This window comes from Phyllostomus hastatus, unplaced genomic scaffold (genome assembly GCF_019186645.2).
Source record: "Phyllostomus hastatus isolate PE091 unplaced genomic scaffold, TTU_PhHast_1.1 phas_scaffold_129, whole genome shotgun sequence".
Classification (NCBI taxonomy): domain Eukaryota; kingdom Metazoa; phylum Chordata; class Mammalia; order Chiroptera; family Phyllostomidae; genus Phyllostomus; species Phyllostomus hastatus.
In genome coordinates this window covers 18,633,281-18,656,842 of record NW_025334009.1, presented here as the reverse complement: position 1 = coordinate 18,656,842, position 23,562 = coordinate 18,633,281, and the positions used below count along the sequence as shown (strand labels likewise).

The following is a 23,562-nucleotide window of genomic DNA, read 5'->3' as shown; positions in this document are numbered from 1 at the left end:
TCAGTTTGAAGTTTGAGGAAATAATAGTAACAATTGCTAATGTCAGATCAGTATCTTCTGCACGGAGACAATCTTATTCACTATTATATTCACAGAGACTAATGTATTAGTCAATAAATTAATTGTTAGTTTAAACTTCTCTAAAGTTTCGAGTCAGTATGCCAGTTGTTATTTTTCTCCCATACAGTATTATTTAGGTATGTCATTAATATCCCTAATAGTAAGTGTATCTGTAAAAGACATCCTGGTTTTTTAAACAAACATTTAAGATGCAATGTTTACTTCCATAGAGACCACCAGTGGACAAAAAGGTATCAATACTCACACACTTTTCTGATTAGTTCTATAGAAAAGTATTTTACGGCAATGTTTACACCTGGCTATATTTCTACCCTTCATCACAAAAATGAACAACTTCAACAATTTTTCTAACTGGGTTGCCAGAGAACAATACCATGGTTTAATTATACTTATCTTATTTTACATTATCTTATGATACTAATATTCTTTTAAGAGTTTTAAGTCTATGCACGCACAAAAAAAAACTGGTTATAACTTCTGTTCCCATCATTCTCTAACGTCTTAAGAAGAATTATAAGACTACACACATTCTTCAAAAATTCTTATAAATTAATGTAAATTAACCTGTTCTTATAATTATACAACATTCTTAATATATGTTGCATAATACTTTCACTTTAAATTAAATCTTGGTATATATAACCCAAGTATATACTAGTAAAATTTTTTTAAATGCAAGTTAATTTTCCTTAACATCATATACCTATACAATAAAGCATATTTTTAAAAATATGTAAAAACAGCCATATAAAATTAGGCTCGAATATTTGCAAAGAAAAAGAATTTGTGTGCCTTTTCCATCAAATCAGCCCTAGTCTCACAAGAGTAGCAGTGCGTGTACCCACCGTCCGGTCCTCTGTAGCTCGGGCCCAGCATGATGAGCAGCCTCTTTAGGAGTCTCACCCGAGCTGGGGGCAGATCCATTGGGAAATACAGGAATCTTTCTCTTTTCCTGCATTTCACAAAAAAAAAAAGAAAAAAAACACAGTTTCAGAATTTTGTTTTAAGAAATCCGAGATGGCATCTCGGAGGCCATCATTGATGCCATCTGATTGATGGCATCAATCAGAGGGAGCACGAGATCTCTTACTGGAGATCTATCTATCTATCTAATTAGTGCTCCTAGAAAAAAATGCTTCCTAAAGAAAACTTCTTTAAATAAGCTGTCCTTTAAAACAGAAGCCAATATTTATCTATTAATATTTTAAGTTCATGCTTGGCTTGTTCCATTTTATACTCTAAGATCAAATGTGCTATAAAACACATCCGTACACACCATTTCAAGTTACTATTCAGTATCAGAAACATAAATATCCAATAAAACATCTCTCCGACCAGAATTTTTAAAACACTGCTCATGTACACTACTGAAATATACTTTACATTAAGAAAAAAGTAAATGCAATTCTTCTTTTACTAAAATACTTCTCTTATGATGTAAGTAGTACACAAGTTGTTCTTAAAGGCATTTTCATAAAAAAATCAATATCCCATTCAATTTTATTACAAATTCAAGAGTACAATTCTCATGATAAAGGATGTCATCCTGCTCTTTTGAAGAGAAGGGAGTGAGCTTTTAAGCTGTTACTTGAGCCTAAAAGAATGATAGAGAGAGGACGAGAGAAAACGTGAGGAGGAGGATAAGAGGAGGGAGGTAGGAAAAGTAAAGGAGAGGGAAGGAAAGCGAGAGAGAGAGAGAGAGAGAGAGAGAGAGAGGGAGAGGGAGAGAGAGAGAGAGGTGGGTCATCCCAGGAGGTCCCTTGGGTCAAGGTTCTAGATAAACTACTAACTTACACTACCTGGTTTATATACTGAATATTTATAGAGTATAAAAAACTTATTTATAATCATAAGATTACTTGAAAATATCAAAAACAAAAACTAAGTTACATCTTAGATCAAAACACAAAGAAAAGAAAATTATGGGACTCCTAGAAAACAAACATAACTATATTAAGAAAAATGAAAGAAGAAAATAAATGAATTAATAAGCACCTAACTCAGGAAATGTTAAAAACAAAAAAAAACTCTCTCCTGAAGGAATGTAAAAGGAATAAAAACAGCTAAAGCAGGAATTCAGTTAGAAAAAATGTATATATTTAAAAAACTGATATAAATTTTTACAGCTACCCTATTTGAAATATATGATAAACCATTAGCTAACCACAACAAAAGATATGACAGGGAGGCAACTTCACAAACTGGGGGAAATCTTATGTGTGTGTACATATTTATATGTGTGTGTGTATATATATATGTAAAAATATATAAAAGAGGCAGACAGTATACTGTACAACCCTATACAAATAAATTTAAAACCTTGATGAACTGGGTAGTATACTAGGAAAACAAAATTTCCCAAAACTGACACCAGAAAAGAGAGAAATCAGTACTATAATTTACTAAAACTGACAGTAGAAAAAAATAAAAATCTTACTCCAACCAATTTCCACAGACCAAGGAAGTTATTGAAGCCTATTACGCAACAAAAGATTCAAGCTCAGAAAATTTTACAAAAGAATTCTTCCAACTTTTAGAACCAAATTATTCCAAGCCATTTAAAGTTTTAAGACTACAGAAAAGGGAAAAACAAAAATGTGTTTTTACAAACCAAGTATAATAATAATAATAGCCAAACATAAAACTGCACAAAAATCTATTAGACCAAACTATTTACAAGATGCAAACAACTTAAATAAAATACTAGAAGTAGACTACCAACACATTAGAGCCCAAGGTGGGTTTACTGCAATAGTGCAAGAGTGTTTTCATATTAAAGAATCTATTAACATGATTTATCATAATAACTGGTAAAGAAAATTCATATGATCATCTCCACAGATGCTAAAAAGCCCTTTAACAAAACTCGACATCTACTTATATTAAAATTTTCAATGAAATAGGAATTGGCATACTTTCTGCACATGATAAAGTGTGTATTTTGGTCCCAACATCATTAAACTTAGGAACACAGAATCTAAGAAATTTCTATATAAAGTCAACACTATCAGAGATTTTAGTCAATACAATTAGACAACAGAAAACATATCAGAGGTGTAAGAATTTTAAAAGGAGGGATTAAAATACTGCAGATTGTATGACTGAAAATTTACAAACAATAAGATAATCAAGAAAGGTAGCAGGATAAAAAATATATAGCAACAAACAGCCTTCAAAAAAAATAAAAAGTAACAGACATATAATAACTGAACAAAGACCTCATTTACAATAGAAACAGGAAAGATTCATTTACTAATGAATACACTCACCAAGAAATCTGTAAAGCATAGATAAGAAGAACTTTTATCACATTCCTTAAGGACACAAAACCTGACTTGAAACAGGAAGGCAACTAGGGAAAGATCTACCATGTTTTTGAACAGATTCAGTGTCATAAAGATGTCAGTTTCTCCTGAGTTCACTTAGAAATTTAACTGCCATCACAATTTTTTTTAAATCAGGTTTTTTCTGTAAATAGGAAGCCGACTTTAAAGCTTACATAGAAAAAAATATGGAAATATAATCAAGGAAATTTAGAAAAACAAGAGTAAGAGGAGTCAAGAATGAATCGAAACCTTCCATTTATTAAAATATACCAAAAAGCCTCAAACATTAGTGTGGAACTGATCCATGAAGAGACACACCAATGGCAAAGAAATTCCACAGAAAGACCTGAATGCAAATGGAAATGTAGTAAATTAGAAAGGCCACATCACTGACCAACAGGAATAATAAAAAAATTTATGAACTGTTTAATAAATTGGGAGAACAAAACAGCAATTTAGGAAAAGAGTTGGAGGCATATTCTGCATAATACACCATGAATAAATTCCAAAGGCTCAATGAACAATTTAAATGTACAAAAAAAAAAAAAATACGGTGGCGGAGGGCAAGGAAGAAAATATATTCAGAGATAGTCAACCTCACTAATGACAAAATCACCAAGTCAAGTCACACTAAAATACTCAGTGCAGGAGGATGAAGCTGCCTCTCGGACTAGCACACACCCAAACGCCCCACAACACACTGTGTCGGTGAGGCCGCGGGGACGCGGGCACCTTTCTTCATTCATCACTGTTGGGAGGAATGAAGTTCACTGGGTAAGAAGAGATCCTGCTAATTATCGACTAAAATCACAAACTGTCATGTGAGCCAGTGATCCTGTTTCTGGGAATTTATCCTACAGCCCTGTCTGCGCAAGGCTCACGTGGCACATGAGTGCTGTGACCTGGTGTGTAAGAGCAAAAGGCTGCACGCAGCCTGAGCCCAGGAATCGAACACACTGGGATATACTCAGTAACTGGAATACAACAAAACGATGAAAAAAAAAACAGAAATAGTTCTATGATTTTTTATGATCAGATCACCAGGTTATATACTGTTATTTTTAAAAAGGCAAGGTTCATAACAGAACATACAGTATATTAACTTTTGGTAAGAAAGAAGAAAAAATAAAACTATATGTTCCTATTTCTTTGTACTGAATAAAAACTCCAAAGAAAAATGAAAGACCTGCAGCAAACAGTGAGCCACAGCAGGTGGGTAAAGGGGTGAGAATGTAAAAGGGACATACTGGGGTACAATTTCTCTGAGTGCTCTACATACTTCTGGTTTTTTTAAATGTATGATGTACTCAAAATAGTTTCTCAACATAATTCGAAGGACTGTGTAGATTCTTACCTGAGAAGGAACGCTTTTGGGTGGCTCTATCCGTATAGAAGGGTCCCACTCTCCTGGAGGTAGGACAGTCACTTGATCTAAAAATTCATCAATTCCTGATAAGAGGTCATTTCTGTCTTTAGCTTTATAAGCTACATCATGAAAAATCTAAAGGAAAAAAAATTGAGTAAAAGAATTTTAAAGTTGGAAAAAAAGACTATGCATAGTAAGTCCACATCAGATATCATAAGTCTACAATGAAGATAATTAATTACCTAACCTCTTATCCCAAATACATCTCCTCCCCACCCTGAGTAACAACTATAAAAAATAACTATCAGTATTATCACATGAATTAACAGTAACAAACAACAAAAGAAAATAGTGATGTGTTAAAACAAAGTAATTTTTTTTTGTAAATTCGAGACACTTGGTTACAGTTTTATTTTCCCCTAAAAATATGGAACACTTCATGAATTTGCATGTCATCCTTGCGCAGGGGCCATGCTAATCTTCTCTGTATCGTTCCAATTTTAGTATATGTGCTGCCAAAGCGAGCACAAAACAAAGCAATTTTTAAAAACATAAATTTTTACATGGGAAATACTCAGCAATTCATTACCAAACAAAACAATACTCTAGCATGTCTTCCCACTCCTACGACATTTTAATGTCATTTAACCAAGAATCATGAATGTACAATTTTACTTAAATAAATAATTGATTTGATCGCTTATATTTACTGGGTGCCTACTATTTGCCAGGCACAATTCTAAGCACTTAGGGCAATGGACACACATAAGGCAAGGTCCCTGTACTCAAGAACCTAGGAGGAAAGACAGTGAAACAGGTTAATTCCACAAATACATAACTGCAGGTAAAAATGAAAGCTCTGATAAAAATAAAGCAGGGTAAAGGAAGGTCTCAGAGGAGGCACCACTGTAGGAGAAATCTGAATGAAATGGGTAGAGTCGGGTGGAGATGGGATAAGAGAATTCAGGCGAAGGGAAGACCAACTGTGACTGTCCAGAGGCAGAAGGGAGCGGAACACAGCTGAGGAACAGAAAGGAAGCGGACGTGGCCAGAGCGAAAGCGGGGAAAGCAGAAGTTTCGAGAAGTATTCAGAGGCTAGATCAGGCAGCCCTTATAAGACAATGGTAAAGATTTTAACTTTAAACATAAATCTGTAATGAGATGTCACTGACACATCTCCATCAAGACAATGATATATTCAAATCTGCATGTAACTGGTAACGTAGAGCAAAAGGCTGTCAGGGAAAGACTCGGAGAGTCTGTATTAATCACCAAAGAGAAGAAGGTTAAGAGACTGTAAACCAGAGAAGTTGCAGTGGAGATGGCAGATTAAATGCAAAGCGCATTAAAGAAGTAAAAAATCAATGGAATCTGGTGACTGACTGTTGGAGAGAGGACAGAGAAAGGAGGTCAAGTTCAGAGAGTTGAGGCTTCAGTGACCTTAGGGACACAGGGCAGAGATGTCTGGAGCCTGACCACAAAGCTATCTCCCAAAGAGAGAGGAAAGTCCTGATCAGCTAGGTCATGGTCAAAGGTGAAGGTTGCAAACAGAAAAGAGAAAGTAGAGAAAAAGGAGAGAAAGGCAGAAAGACAAAGTCCTGAGGAAACCCAAAAGAAATGATATCCTAAAATCCAGAATGAAGAAAAATTATAGAAAGTAATCAATAGTTTCAAATGCAGGGGAGAAAATAAAGAAAACACCAAAAAATATCCACTGTTCCTGACAGAAACATCTTGAAGACCTTTAGCAAAGGCAAAATAGTCAAAGAGTGAATATGAGATACACCTGAAACTTACACAGTTTTACTAACTAATGTCACCCCAATAAATTCAATCAAGAAACGAGGGAATAAAAGATAAAATAGTAAAGACATCAAGGACAATTTTTAGGCTTCACTATAAAAGAGAACTTAGAATTTAACATGTTATACACTTCATAATCAGTGTCCACTTCAAAGGGCACTTCAGTTACCTCATCTGTCATGAGAGTGGCTATTGATCTCCCGATCTCATGGTACTGTGGTGCCTTTCCTGCTGGACCCAGTAACAGAAACAAAAACCTAAGAAAACAGTAAAATACACAGATTTAAACACAAACGACATACACACATAAATCTCAGAAATCATTAAAAAAAATCACTGAAGTATAAACCCCAAAACAACACTTAAGACCACTTTATCACCCTCCCGCACCAATCACTGTAAAAGGCTGGCATTTCCACTCAAACTAGAGCAGATCACAAAACTAAAAAGGCACTCATAATAAACTTTCCACCAAGTTATTACACCCCGTCTTCCTTAGGGTAAGACAGTAATTAAGGAATTGAGCGCTTTGCATTAAAAGTTCCCATCTTCTATATCCTTTTGAACTTGAGCTAACAATTTTTTCTAGTCTGTTTGACAAAATAAATAAACAATAAATTAGTGAACATCAATCCCACTGAAATACTTAAAAGTAAGGTTTGCCTAATAAAAGAGTAAAGAATACACACAAAAAAATCCAAAATCACTCAAAATATAATCTGGATAAAAACTCTCATTTGGCAAATAAGGAACTAATTTCTTTGGAAGGAAAAAGAATTTTTATCTACAACTCCCAATTCAACATCAAAGCTCATATGATTTGATTTTTTCATTTCTTTATAGTGACTAAATAAAAATGTTTAATTTCCTACTTAATTAAGTCCTTATTAACACAACAGGAAAATATTAACATTTACACTTTTCCAAATTAGGAAGTATTCATCTTCCTGCTCTAAAAACTTAAATATGAATCTATGGAATTGTTTTTCTCATTTATCTTAATACCACACCATTAATGTACCTCAGTAAAGCATACTGAAAATAGGCATGTGCATTTCAATTAAGTTGCACTTAATTCTTCAGATTTACTATTATAAAAATAATTTTTAAAAAAGTTTAAATTGCCCTGGCTGGCATAGCTCAGTGGATTGAGCATGGGCTGCGAACGAAACTGTCGCAGGTTCGATTCCCAGTAAGGGCACATGCCTGGGTTGCAGGCCACGGCCCCCAGCAACCACACACTGATGTTTCTCTCTCTCTCTCTCTCTTTCTCCCACCCTTCCCTCTCTAAATATAAATAAATAAAATCTTTAAAAAAAAAAGATGCACTCCTAAACAAGTAAATTAGGAATATGGAGATATATAATATTTTTTAAAAAGTTTAAATTATTCTCATTTAGAATTAAGTTTAAACAGTCAATAGCTAAAGAACTGACTACTCCTTACAACACAGCCTGCTAATTGCTCTTATGGATATTACTGCTATTTTAATTTTTATGCATAATGTAAATATTTTGAGTTCCAGAAAGAGAGATCATTCTTTTATCCCCTAATAGTCAAAGCACAAGGTACAAGACGATATTAACAAAATGACCCTTTATTACATAAAGGAACATGTTCTTTCAGTAGGAGAAAAAAACACTTTCAGACGTGAGCGAGAACCGCCTCTCTACCTGGTAGGAACAGGGACCTCGGTCAGCCCTGAGAGCAGAACAGCGGGAGCCAGCCTCACAAACGCGATGATGGGTCGTTCCAAAAAGTCCACTTCCCCCACCAGCACATTGGATGCTTCAGCTCCCGAGGGAATTTTTCTCATGAAATTCATATCGACCTATTGACAAATAAATAGTAGTGTAAAATAAAATTTGCATGGTGTTTATAAGACTATTTAAAGAGAAACAGGAAAGAAAAGATGCTTTTAAGACTAGCATTTGTTAATCAAAACTGGTGATCTAATGAATGAATAAATACCAAAATTCTTACAAATACAAAGAATGGAGTAGACAAATACAAAAAAGCAAGCAAAATACATCTAGGAAACAGTACTCCCAGCCGCTTTAACTGTGATAATCTTTACTATTTCAGAAATCTAAATCATCAAACATAGGAAGCAGAGAAAAGTTTCAATGAATATAGCACTATTCATCAAAAACTGTTAAGGACAAAAATATAGTTTACAAACTAACAACGGCTCGTGAAATTATACACAGTGCTAAAAAAACTATTTCATAAGAATCTATTGGTTAATCTTAGAAATGAATTAGTCCCTTTGTATTTTTTAATAAGTCCTTTTAATTTTAAAGAACTCTGGGCATTTCCCAGTATTTTCATTAAGTGGAAGAAATGCTTTTATTTTTATTTAAAACTAAAATAAATAGCCATGACTGGTGTAAATACACGGTAGTGCCATATGGTCAAATTTGGTTGTCTGTGTATAATTACAAAGAAGAGGTTACAAACATAGTATTAAAGCACGGGAACTCCATCATTGATACGGTTTCACACAAGGCACTAAACAACCACTCACAGGGCTATCTATTAAAAAGAAAACCAGCACTTACGGCGGGCCTCTTGAGTCCCACACCCAGTGTGCCACAACTACAGTGCCAGGAGGCAGACTCCTGCCCAACAGGAGACAAGGAGGTGTACACAAGGATAGGCCAATTAAAAAATTTACAACTGTGACAGAGGAACAAAAATAAAAAACGGCACCTGCCATGTCTAGAGGAGATCTATAATGTAAATTATATTAACATATTCGTTTAACAAGAATAAATTGCAGTTTAGTTCCTGAACACTTTTCACTCATCTGAAACAACAGGAGCACCAATAAAAACAGAATCGAGTTAACACAGAGGTCAAAGTACAACGGCCCTTATGCACGGTCACTGTCCCATATGCGAGGCTTTTTATAATTGTGCAGCGGAAAACCCAGCAAAGTTACATAGACACAAACCACCATTTAAACTTGTTTCTTACAAAATATGATCTATATTTGCATTATTAAAGACTGAAGAGAAATAAAGTGTTATTTGAAATAATCACATTTAATTAAATGTCTGACACTGGAATATAAAAATATTAAAGCACTGAAAGTATCCTGTAGCAAATTAATAGCATTAAATTAAAATGGCCACACAGAACCAATTATGCAGAAGCAGTACTCATACAATATAATAATATGCCTTACACTCAACTGTTACTTGAACTTATAATTCTTTGCCCCCCTTTTTGGAATATTTCCTTTTTCTATTTCACCTAAATACTCATCTACCAAAATGAAAAAATCATTTCAGGTTTTTTTTAGTTGGTTTAGTTGGTAGATGGTTTCATTGAGATACACAAGTTGTTTTTAAATCTGTGCCTTCACCTACTCTGGGGAAGCAGTGATATGCTTCCCAATGACATTCCATTAAGTACTGACAGCATAAGGCAGTGATTCTGGGATCACATTACAGCGAAGGAAAGGCAGAAGTCACTACTATTGCTGTAATAGCATTCCCAGAATTAATCTTTCTAGTGGTGGTAGCTGCTGTTAGAACAAATGACTGTATTTCAAAGGTACTGAAGTTTCACGGTATCTATGAGTAGGTACAGAAGAAAATACTGTTATTCGCATTCTCCTGACAGAATTTAAAACTAATAAGATACATAAGATACAGTTATATTCAAGTGCTCTGAGACTGTCACCTCCCCCACAATTTCTGACCTTAAATTAACCTATTGCAAGCAACACACGCAGATTTGTAAGCACCTATCTATTCAAAAGTTATTATAATCAATGCTAATAAAGGCACATTGCTAGCCATTTTCTCAGTAAGAATGATTAGGAAGATTCATAGTTAATGAGAGAATTACCTTACTGAAGTCAACAGTACTATTTTCTCTGCTGCCTCCACTTCCATTACCTTTAATCTCTCCACTTTTACTAGTGTCCAGGTTTCCAGGTGCAGACTGTGGAGAGGCCAAAATACCTGTATTTAAGAATAAGCAAATTCCAAGTTAGTAAGGAGAAAGTTCACTTTGTAACCTAACTCTGCTCATATCCTGAAAGTGATGGTTTATTAAAAGCAAATGTGCAAGGTAAAAAAAAATAAATAAAAGTGCCAAGTGTTAGTACCAAACCAGCAAGACTAGAATAATATTTTAAGCAATAATACAGCTATACATTTTAATATGTACAACAGTATCATCAGAATTTACAAAAATGGTGGCCTTTGCAGAAAGAAAAAGAGTGAGTAGGTGCGGAACCACAGAAGAGGGAAGGCCTGAGGCTGAGTAATATCACTACAGCTGCCTAGAGATCACACTTCCAGCACACCTAATATATGTGTGGATTCTGGAGGGTAATGACGCCTAGCCACACTTAGCATGCTTGCGACAATAACAATATAAATTTTCTGATAAATACTAAACGTAACTCTGAACATTTAAGATCTGTATCAGCTAAATGTAGGTTAAATTTACCATAATCCTCCATAATCATAACAGTTTCCTCAAGAATTTTCATTTCTGTTGGGTAACATTTACGTGCTGTCTACTACAAAATACCTTATAATATAATAGCAATATTTTTATAATATAAATACAAAGAGTAAGGGTTTTTTAAATCCAACAGACCAGTATTGAAATAAGCACTTTCTGCCACTTTGTAAGCTATGTGACTCTTAAGTAATTCACGCAATTTCTAAGATCCAGACAAACGTAGAAAATTAGTTTGTCTGGATTACAATAGACAGATATATGTTCTACAAAACTACTAGCGTGTTTGGTTACAAATGATGTCTGTCTCAGCATCACTGCACTTATTTCAAGTGACAGTCGGCAGCAACACTGCACAGCAATAAAACAACATAACAACGCCTGAACCATGTAACCCATTGTTACCACCATGAATTCTGCAAAAGGTTCAAATCTCAACAATTTTAAAGTATATCACAGATTTCTATAACACCCAAGATTCTTAGTTCAAGAACATAGATCACTATGCACCCTAGGAGAAAAGGCACTAAACTGAGTTACAACAGACTGACTTGACTATAAACTCTGCCACTCACACGGTAATCTAGTGACCCACCGAAACTCAATTAAACTGCTGGTGGCTCCTTCTTATAAACCTTATGGTTAATCGTTGGTAAACAGACCCAGAATTTTAAGCACATCACAAATATTTGATGTATCTAAGGAAGTTTTCATCTTTCTGGAATACAACACACTATAACTGAAACTTAGTCATTTAGTCTGGTGTTCACACTCAGTGAGAGAAGGCCTTTGTGGTATCTGCTTCTCTACTGAATACCTAATGCAAGATGTCACTGCGGCCCCAGATCGCAGTATAAAAAAGCACATCCCATCTATTTAGCCACATGCTCATTCTCTGGAAGTGTTAAAGAATTCTGGAGTAAAGTATTTCCTAAAACCTAACTCATTCTTCAGCATTTTAGCTTAGCACAGGAAAGTTATTAAGATTCCTCTTCTTTGACCTTTGTCCCTGAACTCCCAGAACAGAATCCACTCCTATAGTACAATACGGGGCCAAGCAGGGTGAGAGAGTAACTAGTATTTCCAGCGGTTTCCACCAACTCCCACAAAAGAAAATGACAAATATCATTAAGGTTCTGGCACCAAGTGCAACAGAGCATCAATATATATAAACTTGCAACTATTGAAAATATTCAATCTGTAGATGTTTAACGAAAGAATACATGAGCACAGTTTCCAGCAAACAGATGTTGGAGAGAAGAGTAGAAGGAGGAGAAGATTATTGAGGGACAGTAAGGTTAAAGTAGGGATGGGAAGAAGAAATGATGGGAAACTAGATATTGTCAAAACTAGAAGATGTGACCTGAAGACACTTAGCTCACTTGGCCATCTGGAACCTGTGAAAAACACCATGTCAGGTACGTGTTAGTTTTCCAACATTATCTTCTCTATGTCGTCCTTCCTCTTCTCAATCTCAACTAAGCTAAAGCTCTCTTCTCAATCAGTAAAAAAAGTCCCTTGGCTCCTTCAAAAAATTCCTAGTGCTCAGCATTCAATGAGTAAATTCCCCAAAGTTAAAACTGTCATTAGCACAGATAACTCAGAAGAACAATCTTTCTTTGCTTAAAAAAAAAAGAAAAAAATATATGTGTATATACAAAAGCAACACTGAGATTCAAAAATCATACTAGAGAAAGATAAATCAAAGTTATCAGAGTTTTCTGTCATTAAAAGTTTGAAAAGTAGAAGCAGTTGGCATGATGGTTTGCAACCTGGAAAGATATTTGTCCCCCAAGAGACATCTGGCAATGTCTGGCGGCATGAAGCGAGGCTAGAGATGCTGCCCAGCGCCCTGCAGTGCACAGCGCAGGCCCCTACAACAAAGAAGGGTCCCATGGCAAACGCTAACTGTGCCAACATCAGGAAACAGTGAGTTAGAACAGCCATTTTCAACCTTTTCCATCTCATGTCACACATAAACTACCTATTAGATTCTGCAGCACAAAAAAATATATTATTTTTTGCTGATCCAAGAAAAAAAAGTATAACTTTAATTGCTTTACAAATAATAATAATAATAATAATAATAATAATAACCTAGTAATAAATAACAATTTCCTTTTTGCTCCAAAGTGACTTTTTAAAAAAATATATTTTGTATATAAGAATTTCTGGTATCAGGCCCTGACTGGCATAGCTCAGTGGATTGAGTGCAGGCTGCAAACCAAAGTGTCACAGGTTCGATTCCCAGTCAGGGTACATGCCTGGGTTGCAGGCCATGACCCCCAGTAACCGCACATTAATGTTTCTCTCTCTCTCTCTCTTTCTCCCTCCCTTCCCTCTCTGAGAATGAATAAAATCTTTAAAAAAAAAAAGAATTTCTGGTATCAAGAATTAACCAATCAGATGCAACCTTATTATGCAACATGATCGTAAGATGAAATTCTATTACATGACCTACATACAAGTATCTATGGTTCGAGACAGGGCATTCACACCAGACAACTATGGTTGTGTTGGCTGTTATCATTTTTTATTTGACAATCTAAGGGAAAAAAAAGTCAGTGCTTCTGACTAAATGTCAGGTATTTCATGTTTTAAAAATTCTTGCAGCACATAGTTTAAAATCCCTGAGTTAGAAGACAGTTACAAATCCCAGAAATGAGTACCTCTTTCACATATAATTATTCTCAAAAAAAAAAAAAAAACCTAATGGGAAACACCACTTTCCTTTTCACTCTGGGTATGCACAGGTAATGAATGACCCATAGCACAAACGTCTACAACATTAGACTTTCCAAATTATGCTGAGGACACCTTCTTCCTCATTTAACACAACATCAGACTTCAAGGAAACAAGAGTTTCTAGGTGCATTAAGCACCAAGGTAATTAAACAGGGAATAGCATATAGTCGTTCCTATCATTTTAATTACATCCTTGTACAGCAATCTTCCTGAACAGTAACTGTGAGCTTTTTCTTTAGAAACTCCCCCTCTCTTTCCCATTCTAATTCCTTTTCTTTAGAAAGGCTTATAAATCTCATGGCATACTTAGGGCAGGGGAGGAAAAGAAACTGTCTTCCTCGAGTCTCAGCTAATTGCTCCTCTTATCCCTAATGACAGGGCCTAACAAGTCATTGAGACTCCTATGTCCCTTCCTATAGAAAATTTGTAGTGCCTTATTATGAATAACCTAAAAGCTGGTGAAACAAGAAATACTCAGTGTTACTGACAGATATCAGTAAAAACAAATGCAAAGATATAACTTTATAACTACTTTTGCTCAAGAAAAACAGTAAATCTTGCTGGTTCTTTATAATTAAGAGGGATGATTATTTCTGAATAATAATTTCTAGGTTTTGTTTCTGATTTTAGTTCAGTTACCTCATTATTACACTATATCTTTTTTAAAAAGTAGTAAAATTTACAATAAGTAACTATACTATTAGGCTTTGTTATGGGTAGATCTCGGTCCAATTCCTTGCTCTGGTCATTTACGGTACAATTTTAACCTCTCTAAGTCTTTGTTTTCTTCATTTGTAAAATAGGGATAATACCACAAACCTCATCAAACTGTGAGGAGACTTAGAAATACAATATATGAAAAGCACATATACCTGTGTATAGAACAAACTATAATACAAGGGTGGCTATAACTGCGATCATAATTAATGTTACAATGATTTAGCCACAAAGCTTCCAGTTTTTAACTTCTAAAAGTGTATCACTGCACCAGCCAGGTGGCTCAGTTGGTTGGAGCATCATCCTGTACACCAAAAGGTTGCAGGTTCAATCCCTGGTCGGCACGCATAGGGGAGGCAACAGATCAATGCTTCTCTCTCACATCAATGTCTCAATGTCTCTGTCTCTTTCACTCTTTCTCTCTCTCTCAAATCAATACACATACCGTCGGGTGAGGATTTTAAAAAAAGTATATCATTTTTTGGCAACAACAATGAGCTTTAATTAAATGTACTCAGCATGCATGGATACAGCCAATAGAGAGTGAGAGGCTGGTCACACAGTGGGAGGAGCACAGAGATTTTCAGGCAGAGGACTCTGGCTGTCACCAGCTTGCACAATCCAGGGAAAATTACTTTTTCTGAGTTTCTAAAGATACTTACATCCACCTATCTGCACAAATTTCTATACCAATAGGCTAATTTAATGATTATAAACTACCACTGAAATATTAGATATTATTAATATTATAGAGAATTTTATGTCATTAAAAACACTAGTTAGGATTCAAATACATCACACTGATGCTTGACTATCAGTAAAATAGTCACTAAAGAATACTTTATATGAATTGGGCATAAATATATGTAAAAATGGACAAATCACTAATATAAAAGAGGCAAAATTTTTCATAATATGTAACCCTTAAATAAGTTCCATAACTTTTATCCACTAAGAAATATTTTTTTAATTCGCACACAAAAATATACTCTAGACACACTATAGGAACTCTGGTCTTAAAAAGTTCAAGATAAATTTGGATTAAAGATAGATATAACATGAATTAAATAAGGGACAACTAAAATGTATTCGAAAATATAACACTACTCTTGAAAGAATGATCCCAGGCAGTCACTGGGGAACATCAGTCTTTTAAGGGACAAATGACAAGAACATCCCCCCTATTATTGTTAGGAAGGTCATACCATACTGCCTTCGCTGGGTGAAAGCACCACACAGAAGATAAAAGGCACCTCCCCTCACTATAATTTATGTACAGTGTGTTCATTCACCTTATGAATGCACAAGAAAAGCCACCATTTCCTAAAAATCATGGCAAATGAAAAGATTACATATAAAAACACCTATGTTTTCCTGAACCATTCAAATGCCTTGACCTGACAAACCTCAGCAAAAATTTCTCTAAGGGCTGAAGTTATTATGGTGTAGTCTTCTCTGTAGTCTTCACGTCAAATTTCTAATAATGCTATTATTTTCTGTAATATAGTATATAAAGGGAAAAAACCATGCAGAAGTCAAAATAAATCATAAGCATCATCTACAAATGCCACTAAAGCCAGGTGCTACAAAGGGCATTCCAAGTGCATGTGATCCAGAGGCAGAAAGCACCACACATGGAGGAGTTTGAATAGTTGCCTGGAGTTATGTCAACATTTTCCTCATTCTTCTGCTCCTGGCCTTTCAGCGCTTCTAAGTCTTCCTCTGGCGGATGAATGACTACTGTGGGGATATCATCACTGGCAGGAGACACCAGTAGCTCTGGGACCTGCAGCTGACTCTGCTGGGAACTTCTGGAGGTCACGCGACTGATGCTAGGGCTAGAAGGAGGACTGTTTTGAGGGGTGGGCACTGGGGTGGTACACCTTGAGCCTGCAGGGGTTCCAGCTCTCGAAGAAGGAAGAAGATGACTGAGAAGAAGAGATAAAGGCGATTCTCCTCTCAATGAAAGGTTTGAGGCAGACAGACCTGTTCGCAAAGAATGGCGGGAGGCTGAAAGGCCTTCCCCTGAGATAAAACAAATAAATGAAAAACAATGAAGTTCACTGACGAAGGCAAATAGAAACACACACACAAAAATCAATTTACACTGTAAATTGCAAGCTTTAAAGACCCAACATTTCAAATTCATGCTATCAGGGTTAGCATGGCAACCAGGTCTTTAAGTGTTAGAAAGTCACCGAAAAATTGCTTACGCTACAATTAGTACCCTGAAGATGTAGTAATAATAAATAATAATAATAATAATAATAATAATAATAAAGCAATGCTACTGTAGATTATAGGGGACAATATTGTTAGTAATAACAATGCCCAATAGTGTGGCTTTTAAAAAAAAGAACACTATCAATGCAAAGATGCTGGTTAAATAAATGATAAATACCAAATAAGAACATAATACAAAAATCTAAGAACTAGAACCCAAAACAAAACTTACCAGCACTAACAGCTTATTTTAGTGTATTTATCCTATACTGTACCAAACCACTACAGATAATTATCTCTCACCAGAAAAGTCCACATTAACAATATTAATAATTCGTAACTTACATCTAATCTTTAAAACATTAAGTCAACAGTACATCACCTATTCATAGTTCTCCCAAAGTAAAATTTAAAAACATTATACAAGTTACAGTAATTTTTTAAAAGAAAAACATTGTCAATTTTAAAGAGTACATATTCTTGAGCTCTCTGAAGATATTAATAAATATCCTCAAATCGGCTTTTATCTGTAATACAGCAGATAAATTTAAACAAACATGGACAGTATTAATCTAACGAGATAAGCATGAAGTATTTCTCACCAACTGCAATAACAAAAGTCAGTTTAGCATATTTCACAAGGTAATGGATACTCATTGTTCAAACACCTATTCTATGAAATATACCTTAATGAAATTACATTGTTGTTAGGAAAATGAGATTTATAACAATCAATCCCATATGATCTAAGTCCAAGTAATCAAAGCTACCTGCTCGAGAGACCCCAGACATATTAAAAATAAAGATAAGTCTTCAATCCAGAAACAACTGCCACTTAGTGGAGAAGTAAGCTCCATGCAGGAAAGCTGTTAAATTATAACACAATACAACAAAATAACAAAGTTCCCATGCTAAAATGGCATTTAAAAGAAAACAGCCATTGTCTTACGATTAAAAGGAACCAAATTACAACTGGAAAATAATCTGGACACAGTGCATATGAGAAATAAAGATTTAACAGGGTCTCTCTGGGTAAATAAACTCACTTTACAAAAGTAGAAAATATATAACACATAAAAGATGAAAATGAGAGGCAAAATGTGACAGAGATGGCTAGCTTTTAAACTGAACTTAGGATCCTAAGAGATTTCTTTTATTCTTAAGCTTCCGTAACTATACAAAGTCACAATTTAAAACAGAATAAAAATACTTTCTTTTAGTGGTCAAACGCTCAGAAGAAAATGGATGCAAGTATTTTACACTGAGCTGCAAACAATGATTACTGTCCATTTTAGATACAGTATTAAACCCTATCACCTATGTCTGTTTGCCTGAAGACCACTTACAATCCGCTCTATCATTTCAGAGACAGAAAGACACTGTGGCCCATCCCCCACTCCTGGTCACTGTAATCCTCATAAGCCTTGGCTAATAGTAGCAGCTAGAGGAAACAGTGCCCTCACAAAGCAACTCTAACCCTTTGCACCTGGGTTTTCCAGAGCCGCTGTCATCAGCTCTCTTGGAGAGCCAAAATAGAACCCCAGTGATGTAATCCTCTGCTTTAAAAAGAGCCAAGGCAACACCTCCAAGGGTTCGAGTGTTAAGACAGTGACAAAAGTTAAATGCCTAAAAAAACCCACTGCCTCCCCACTTCCCATACAGAACCCACTGCTAGACTGTGAGTGTGGGCGCAGAGCAGGGATATGTATTTGGGTCTGCGCCCTCTGTCACCCCTAGAATAAGACAGGAGCAACCCTGAAAACTTTTCACAAACTGTGTAAGTAAATACAGATCAGTAAAATCAGCAAACCAACCCAAAAACACTTGTTATGCCCATCCAATAAAGTATATTCAAGAGATAAAAAAAAAAATTAGGAAAAATCTAACATAGGTAATTAAGGTTCTACCCAAGATTTAGAATTTTTAAAAGGTTAAACTAAATTTATAGATAATTTATGCCTCTTTCATCAATTACACCAGAATTTTTGAGCAGAAATAAAAAAGCAGGAAGGAGAAATAATCCAGGGTTAGATAGAGTGGTAGTGTTTAAACATTACTGATACCTAAGTGTGCTGCATGGACAGAGTGAATGCTTGAAGTGTTTTATTTAAATAGTTTCTAAAGATAATCCTGTCATATTGTAAAGAAAGGCATTTTAGAAATAGTATGAAATACACAAAGAACACTTTTTAAAAAAAATAAATAAAATGGTGATAAAATGACCTATGTAATTATCTGGAAAAAATGTCTTCCTTTCAAACGCTAACTCGAACACACTGGAGTGCTGTTAGAACGGAAGTGTTAGTGAAAATCGGATGCCACAACTTATCTCACCATTCCTCTCAAGCAAGTGAGGGTCAGAATGTTTCTTGCCTATGTCTGCAAAAGATCGAACAAGGGGAATCCGACTGGCGAATCTCTTCTCATTCTGATGATGATGTCTCTTCAGAAGAGCTTCTCTGACATTCTCTCTAATGGACTCATCCAACTGGCCCGAGGCTATCATGTTGTCCAATACCATATCTAGTCAGAGAAAAAATAAATAGATAAACAAACCAACACACACTTAGATAAAACTGTAAATGAAACCGTACTAGAAAAAGAAGATTCTTACACAGCTCTGGAAAGTGTTGTTCTTTGCTAATACTGAATAATGTATGCACAAAGGTAAATACGAACATTATCCAACAAAAATGAACCAGTTACTCAGAGACCCTCATATTAGTAAGTACTATTATGTAAAAAAAGACTGCTGTTCTACACTTACAGCCTCCCTGTAGTTGAAAGTGCTTTCCTGATATGGATAGAATCAATTCTACTAAACTGAATATTCAATAATACTGGCTTCCTAAGAAGTGAAGGTATTTTATTGCTTCACCTCATACTTTTCCCCGAAGCTGAATTTCTGGACTCATTCATTTAATCATTTAACTATTTACTGAGTAGCCATTATGTGTTGGGAATGCAGCAGTTAACTAAGCAGATCAAGTTTTTACTCTCACTCTTCCAGAGGCAGAACATCCAAGGAGCAAATAGATAAAATATCACGAAGTAATCAGTTCTAGGAAGATGGGGGTGGAGGAGATGGGGAGATTGATGGCGATGACATTTTACAAATTACGGTGGTGACTGGACTATTTTTAACTTATGGAGTATATATCAATATTTGTAAGTAGTGTCACCAAACACAAAAGTGCCAAGCCTTCAAACTTGTATGATTGCTCCAAAAGAAACCTGGAGGGGACCAACCTAACAGGTTAACTGTAACATTAACACAATGACTGCAGGCTGCCGTACAAGCGACGGAGGACTATACAAAACACGGGCTGAAATATTACTGCATTGTGTTATGTGATAATCACAAAGCCGAAGACCCATATGTTCAAATTTCAATACCCCTAATTCAAATTTTCCCTCATAAACACAAAAAAGTAAGGACTTCGTGTGATAATTTTAAAGGATTGCAACATGTGGTCAAATCTAACAATCTGGTTCTCTTGAAGATCAAATACTATAGATTTTTTTGTTTGTTTTTCCATGGGAGCAATCTGTAAAGGTAGTCCCCTATCAAATCATTACACTGAACTCAGTGTTAGTTTTGAGCAGTTATAATTAATAGTGAAATAGCTTTACCACAGGTGTTTTTCTACTGTCCATCTCCACAGTACATTTCATTTCCTTGGTTGAAACTATTCCGGTAGAATAACTGGCCTAACTTGCTTCTAACCACTTCCTGGTCCAAAGCCACCCTGCATATTCCTGCCAGAATGATCTTCCTGACACACGCTGGGTTTCACGACTCTCCAACTGAAGCATCACTCAAGAGCCAAATTGCCTACCAAATAAAATCCAATTTCCTAATCCCGCAATTCAAGACTAGTCACAACCTATCTCTAGTTTATTTTCCAAACCTGTCTCCAATTACTATTCAAGAAATATGTACACTCACACGGACTTTCCTGAAAGTACACCTGTCTGTTCTTTCTAGACTTTCCTTCCTTCTCTTCATCCTCCTTAGACCACTTTTCTCTTACACTAACCGCCGCATGTGCCCATGTGTTCAAAGTTCCGTAAGTTAGTTGTACAGTTAATGTATTCTGTAGATCTTCCCCGGACACCTCCGTCCAGAAAACAGAGAAACAGGAAGCTCTTTCCTCTACATTTCCAGAAAACAGACTCCATATCTGGACTATGATTCTACCCACTTTCTTCCTGATACCGCAGTTATGTCTAATCTTCTAGACTCCAAACTTATCAGAGGCAAAAAGTGTCATTTCTATGTCTACTCTTCATACTGCCCCCACACTGAATGGAAGCTCAAAATGTAGTTGCATTTAACTTATTCAAGTATATCTAATTTCAGTACAACTTAAATATAAAAGCATCAATTTGCTATAACCTGCTATTTCATCCAGAGTGCTTGCTCGCATATCCAGCATGACTGTTCCATTGAGGATGCAACTCCTTAGTTCAAAAAGACTGTGCAAAGAGAGAGTTGCCACATAGGGTTTACTCCATCGGTCACCACCATCTTCCACATCCTCTTCAAATTTCAGCCATCTAGAAAGTATAATGTATAAAAACATTTTATAAATAATGACATTTTCATTGGTTTATTTTAATATGATAAATGTAAAGTTGTTCTTTTAAAGAGAAACAAAGATCACTACCCCAAAAAAAATTGGCTACAATTTTTACAATTACCGTATTCTGCCGTGTATAACGCGCACATTTAATGCCCAAATTTTTAAGGGAAAATAAGAATGCACATTATAGATGGGTAGAACAAATTCTGTATCTAATTTTGTTTTTACTGTATTCCATAAATGAAAGCTTTTTTTCCTGAAAGTTTGGGCAAAAACATGGTTGTACATTATACGTGGAAACACATTATACACAGCAAAATACAGTAGGCAGGCTATGATCTACAGTACCTATGAGTCACAAGTTACATATCTGTGTGGTTCTTGTTTCTGTTCTAAACTATCACAATAACAAGTCTCCAAAAACTGTGGTACTTTGCAGTTTCCACTTCTAATCTTCTTTTAAACTTAAAATACACAAGATTTTGATTTTTCAAATTTGCTTCTGTAATTAAGGACTTTAAAAAAATCTATAACTAACTCCTTTTGCATTAAGTCAAAGTAGTAAGGAATATTTATGGAAACAAATTTTGAAAATAAAGAGAAAAAAATAAAGATAATTTTCAGACATGAGGAAATTCTCTGCTCATTGTTTTGGAGCAACATGTACCTATAATGATAATTTCAATTTTATATTCTCGTTACAAGAAGAAATCAGGTAAGGCCACAATCACGCAAAACACGGAGACGGCGTTCATTACCTGGCAGTTTCCTTCCACTCATACTCCTCCCCGTCTCTGTAGCACAGTTCATCCATCTCCGTGAAGAGGTCATGGGGGATGTGCTCCTCGTCGTCATCCTCAGTGCCGAGGATGAACTGAACCCTCTGGGACGGCGTGTCTTGGCAAAATAAGAATTTAAATGCACTCACGATTTTCCTCAATTCATTCAAAGACAAATTCGCAGTTTTTGAAAGTGAAATCCTTTTGTCAAAGATATATCATCAAAACTCTTTTATTCTTAAAATACTATAATTCCGGAAGGAAACAGGTGCAACCATCCAGGAAAAAAAAAATCACAGAAAGATCACATCCACAGGTGAGAAAGGAAGATTCCATGTTAAAAATAAGCAAGACTAAGTAATTTTGTAACTAACTGATGTAAAAACAAACAAATAAAAACAATCACCATCCAAAAACTTGGAGCACTATGCTCAAAGACAGGACTTTCTCTTCACTAAAAATACGTGGAAATGTTGGATTATAAAGAACAAGAAATAATACGTATTTAATATGTAGCTAAGTTCAAGAGTGAAAAAAGAAAATCCCAAGTTCCAAAAAGTATGGGAAAACCCAAAGCTAGAAGTACACTGACTTTTCCTACCATCATGGAGGCGCAAAGCTCTTATCAGCTGAGGTTAGGGAGGCAGGACACACTCTGTAAGAAGCAAATACCCCATTTGTGGCATCTGAATTTAAACTATGTGGTAGAGGATTCCCAGAGACATTTCCATAAATTCCACTCCAGGGTAGTCAAAACAAACTAGCAAACAACCACAAGCATCAATTAAAAACAAACTCAAATTCTGCAGAACAGGAGAAGTTAGGTCAAACTCAACATTGACATTTAAGTAAATAAACTTTCATGCACTTGTAGATGCAATACAGAGTAATATTAGAACAGGTTAAAGAGTAAATTAAAAGGAATTATCACAGGAAAAGACAGCTCTAAGGAAATCAGACAGACTGTATCAATGACAAACAAGAAGACAAAAAACAAAAGGTTAAGAGATGCAGTTGAACAGAAAAAATTTCAGAAAGAGGACAATATAAATAGGGAGAAAGGCAGGAGAAAAACACATCTAAAAATTTTCCAATATGTATATGACATCAGTCTGCATATTGAAGGAATACCTTTAGACGTATGCAGGACAAAAACATACTATGATTAAACTTCTTAAAGTTTTGAACCTTATTTATCCCCAAGTAAAATTTTTGGTGCTACTGAAAGTATTTTTTTATTTTAATTTCTAATTGTTCATTGCTACTGCGTATAAATATAATTGATTTTGCATCCTACAACCTTGCTAAACTTACTTAGTTCTGTAGTTCCACAGATTGCTTCATATTTGTTACATACATAGCCCTGTGTCTGTGAATAAAAACAATTTCACTCCTTCCTTTGCAAAATCTGTATGACTTTAATTTCTTTCTTGCCTTATTACACTAGCTAGGTT

The 23,562-nt window shown here is 35.3% G+C and overlaps 1 protein-coding gene and 1 non-coding gene across 13 annotated transcripts in view; both read right to left on the bottom strand.

The window, feature by feature from the left end:
* The window catches only part of SLC4A7 (solute carrier family 4 member 7), a 99,945-nt gene that overhangs the window by 35,188 nt on the left and 41,195 nt on the right, over nucleotides 1-23,562 (bottom strand). For 4 of the 12 annotated variants that reach the window (XM_045857333.1, XM_045857336.1, XM_045857334.1 and 1 more), the window contains exons 4-12: nucleotides 22,088-22,226; nucleotides 21,143-21,303; nucleotides 19,117-19,266; nucleotides 16,177-16,545; nucleotides 10,435-10,550; nucleotides 8,250-8,407; nucleotides 6,746-6,833; nucleotides 4,762-4,908; nucleotides 927-1,033 (exon numbers count right to left, since the gene is read on the bottom strand). In XM_045857333.1, coding sequence (XP_045713289.1) covers nucleotides 927-1,033; nucleotides 4,762-4,908; nucleotides 6,746-6,833; nucleotides 8,250-8,407; nucleotides 10,435-10,550; nucleotides 16,177-16,545; nucleotides 19,117-19,266; nucleotides 21,143-21,303; nucleotides 22,088-22,226 — 1,435 coding nt within the window. Of the gene's footprint in view, nucleotides 1-926; nucleotides 1,034-4,761; nucleotides 4,909-6,745; nucleotides 6,834-8,249; nucleotides 8,408-10,434; nucleotides 10,551-16,176; nucleotides 16,546-19,077; nucleotides 19,267-21,142; nucleotides 21,304-22,087; nucleotides 22,227-23,562 lie in introns of all 12 variants that reach the window. The other 8 variants (XM_045857338.1, XM_045857342.1, XM_045857339.1 and 5 more) reach the window with 3 other exon arrangements.
* Nucleotides 5,195-5,301, bottom strand: LOC123830884. The gene has a single exon (XR_006787823.1). It is a non-coding gene; the product is annotated as a U6 spliceosomal RNA (small nuclear RNA).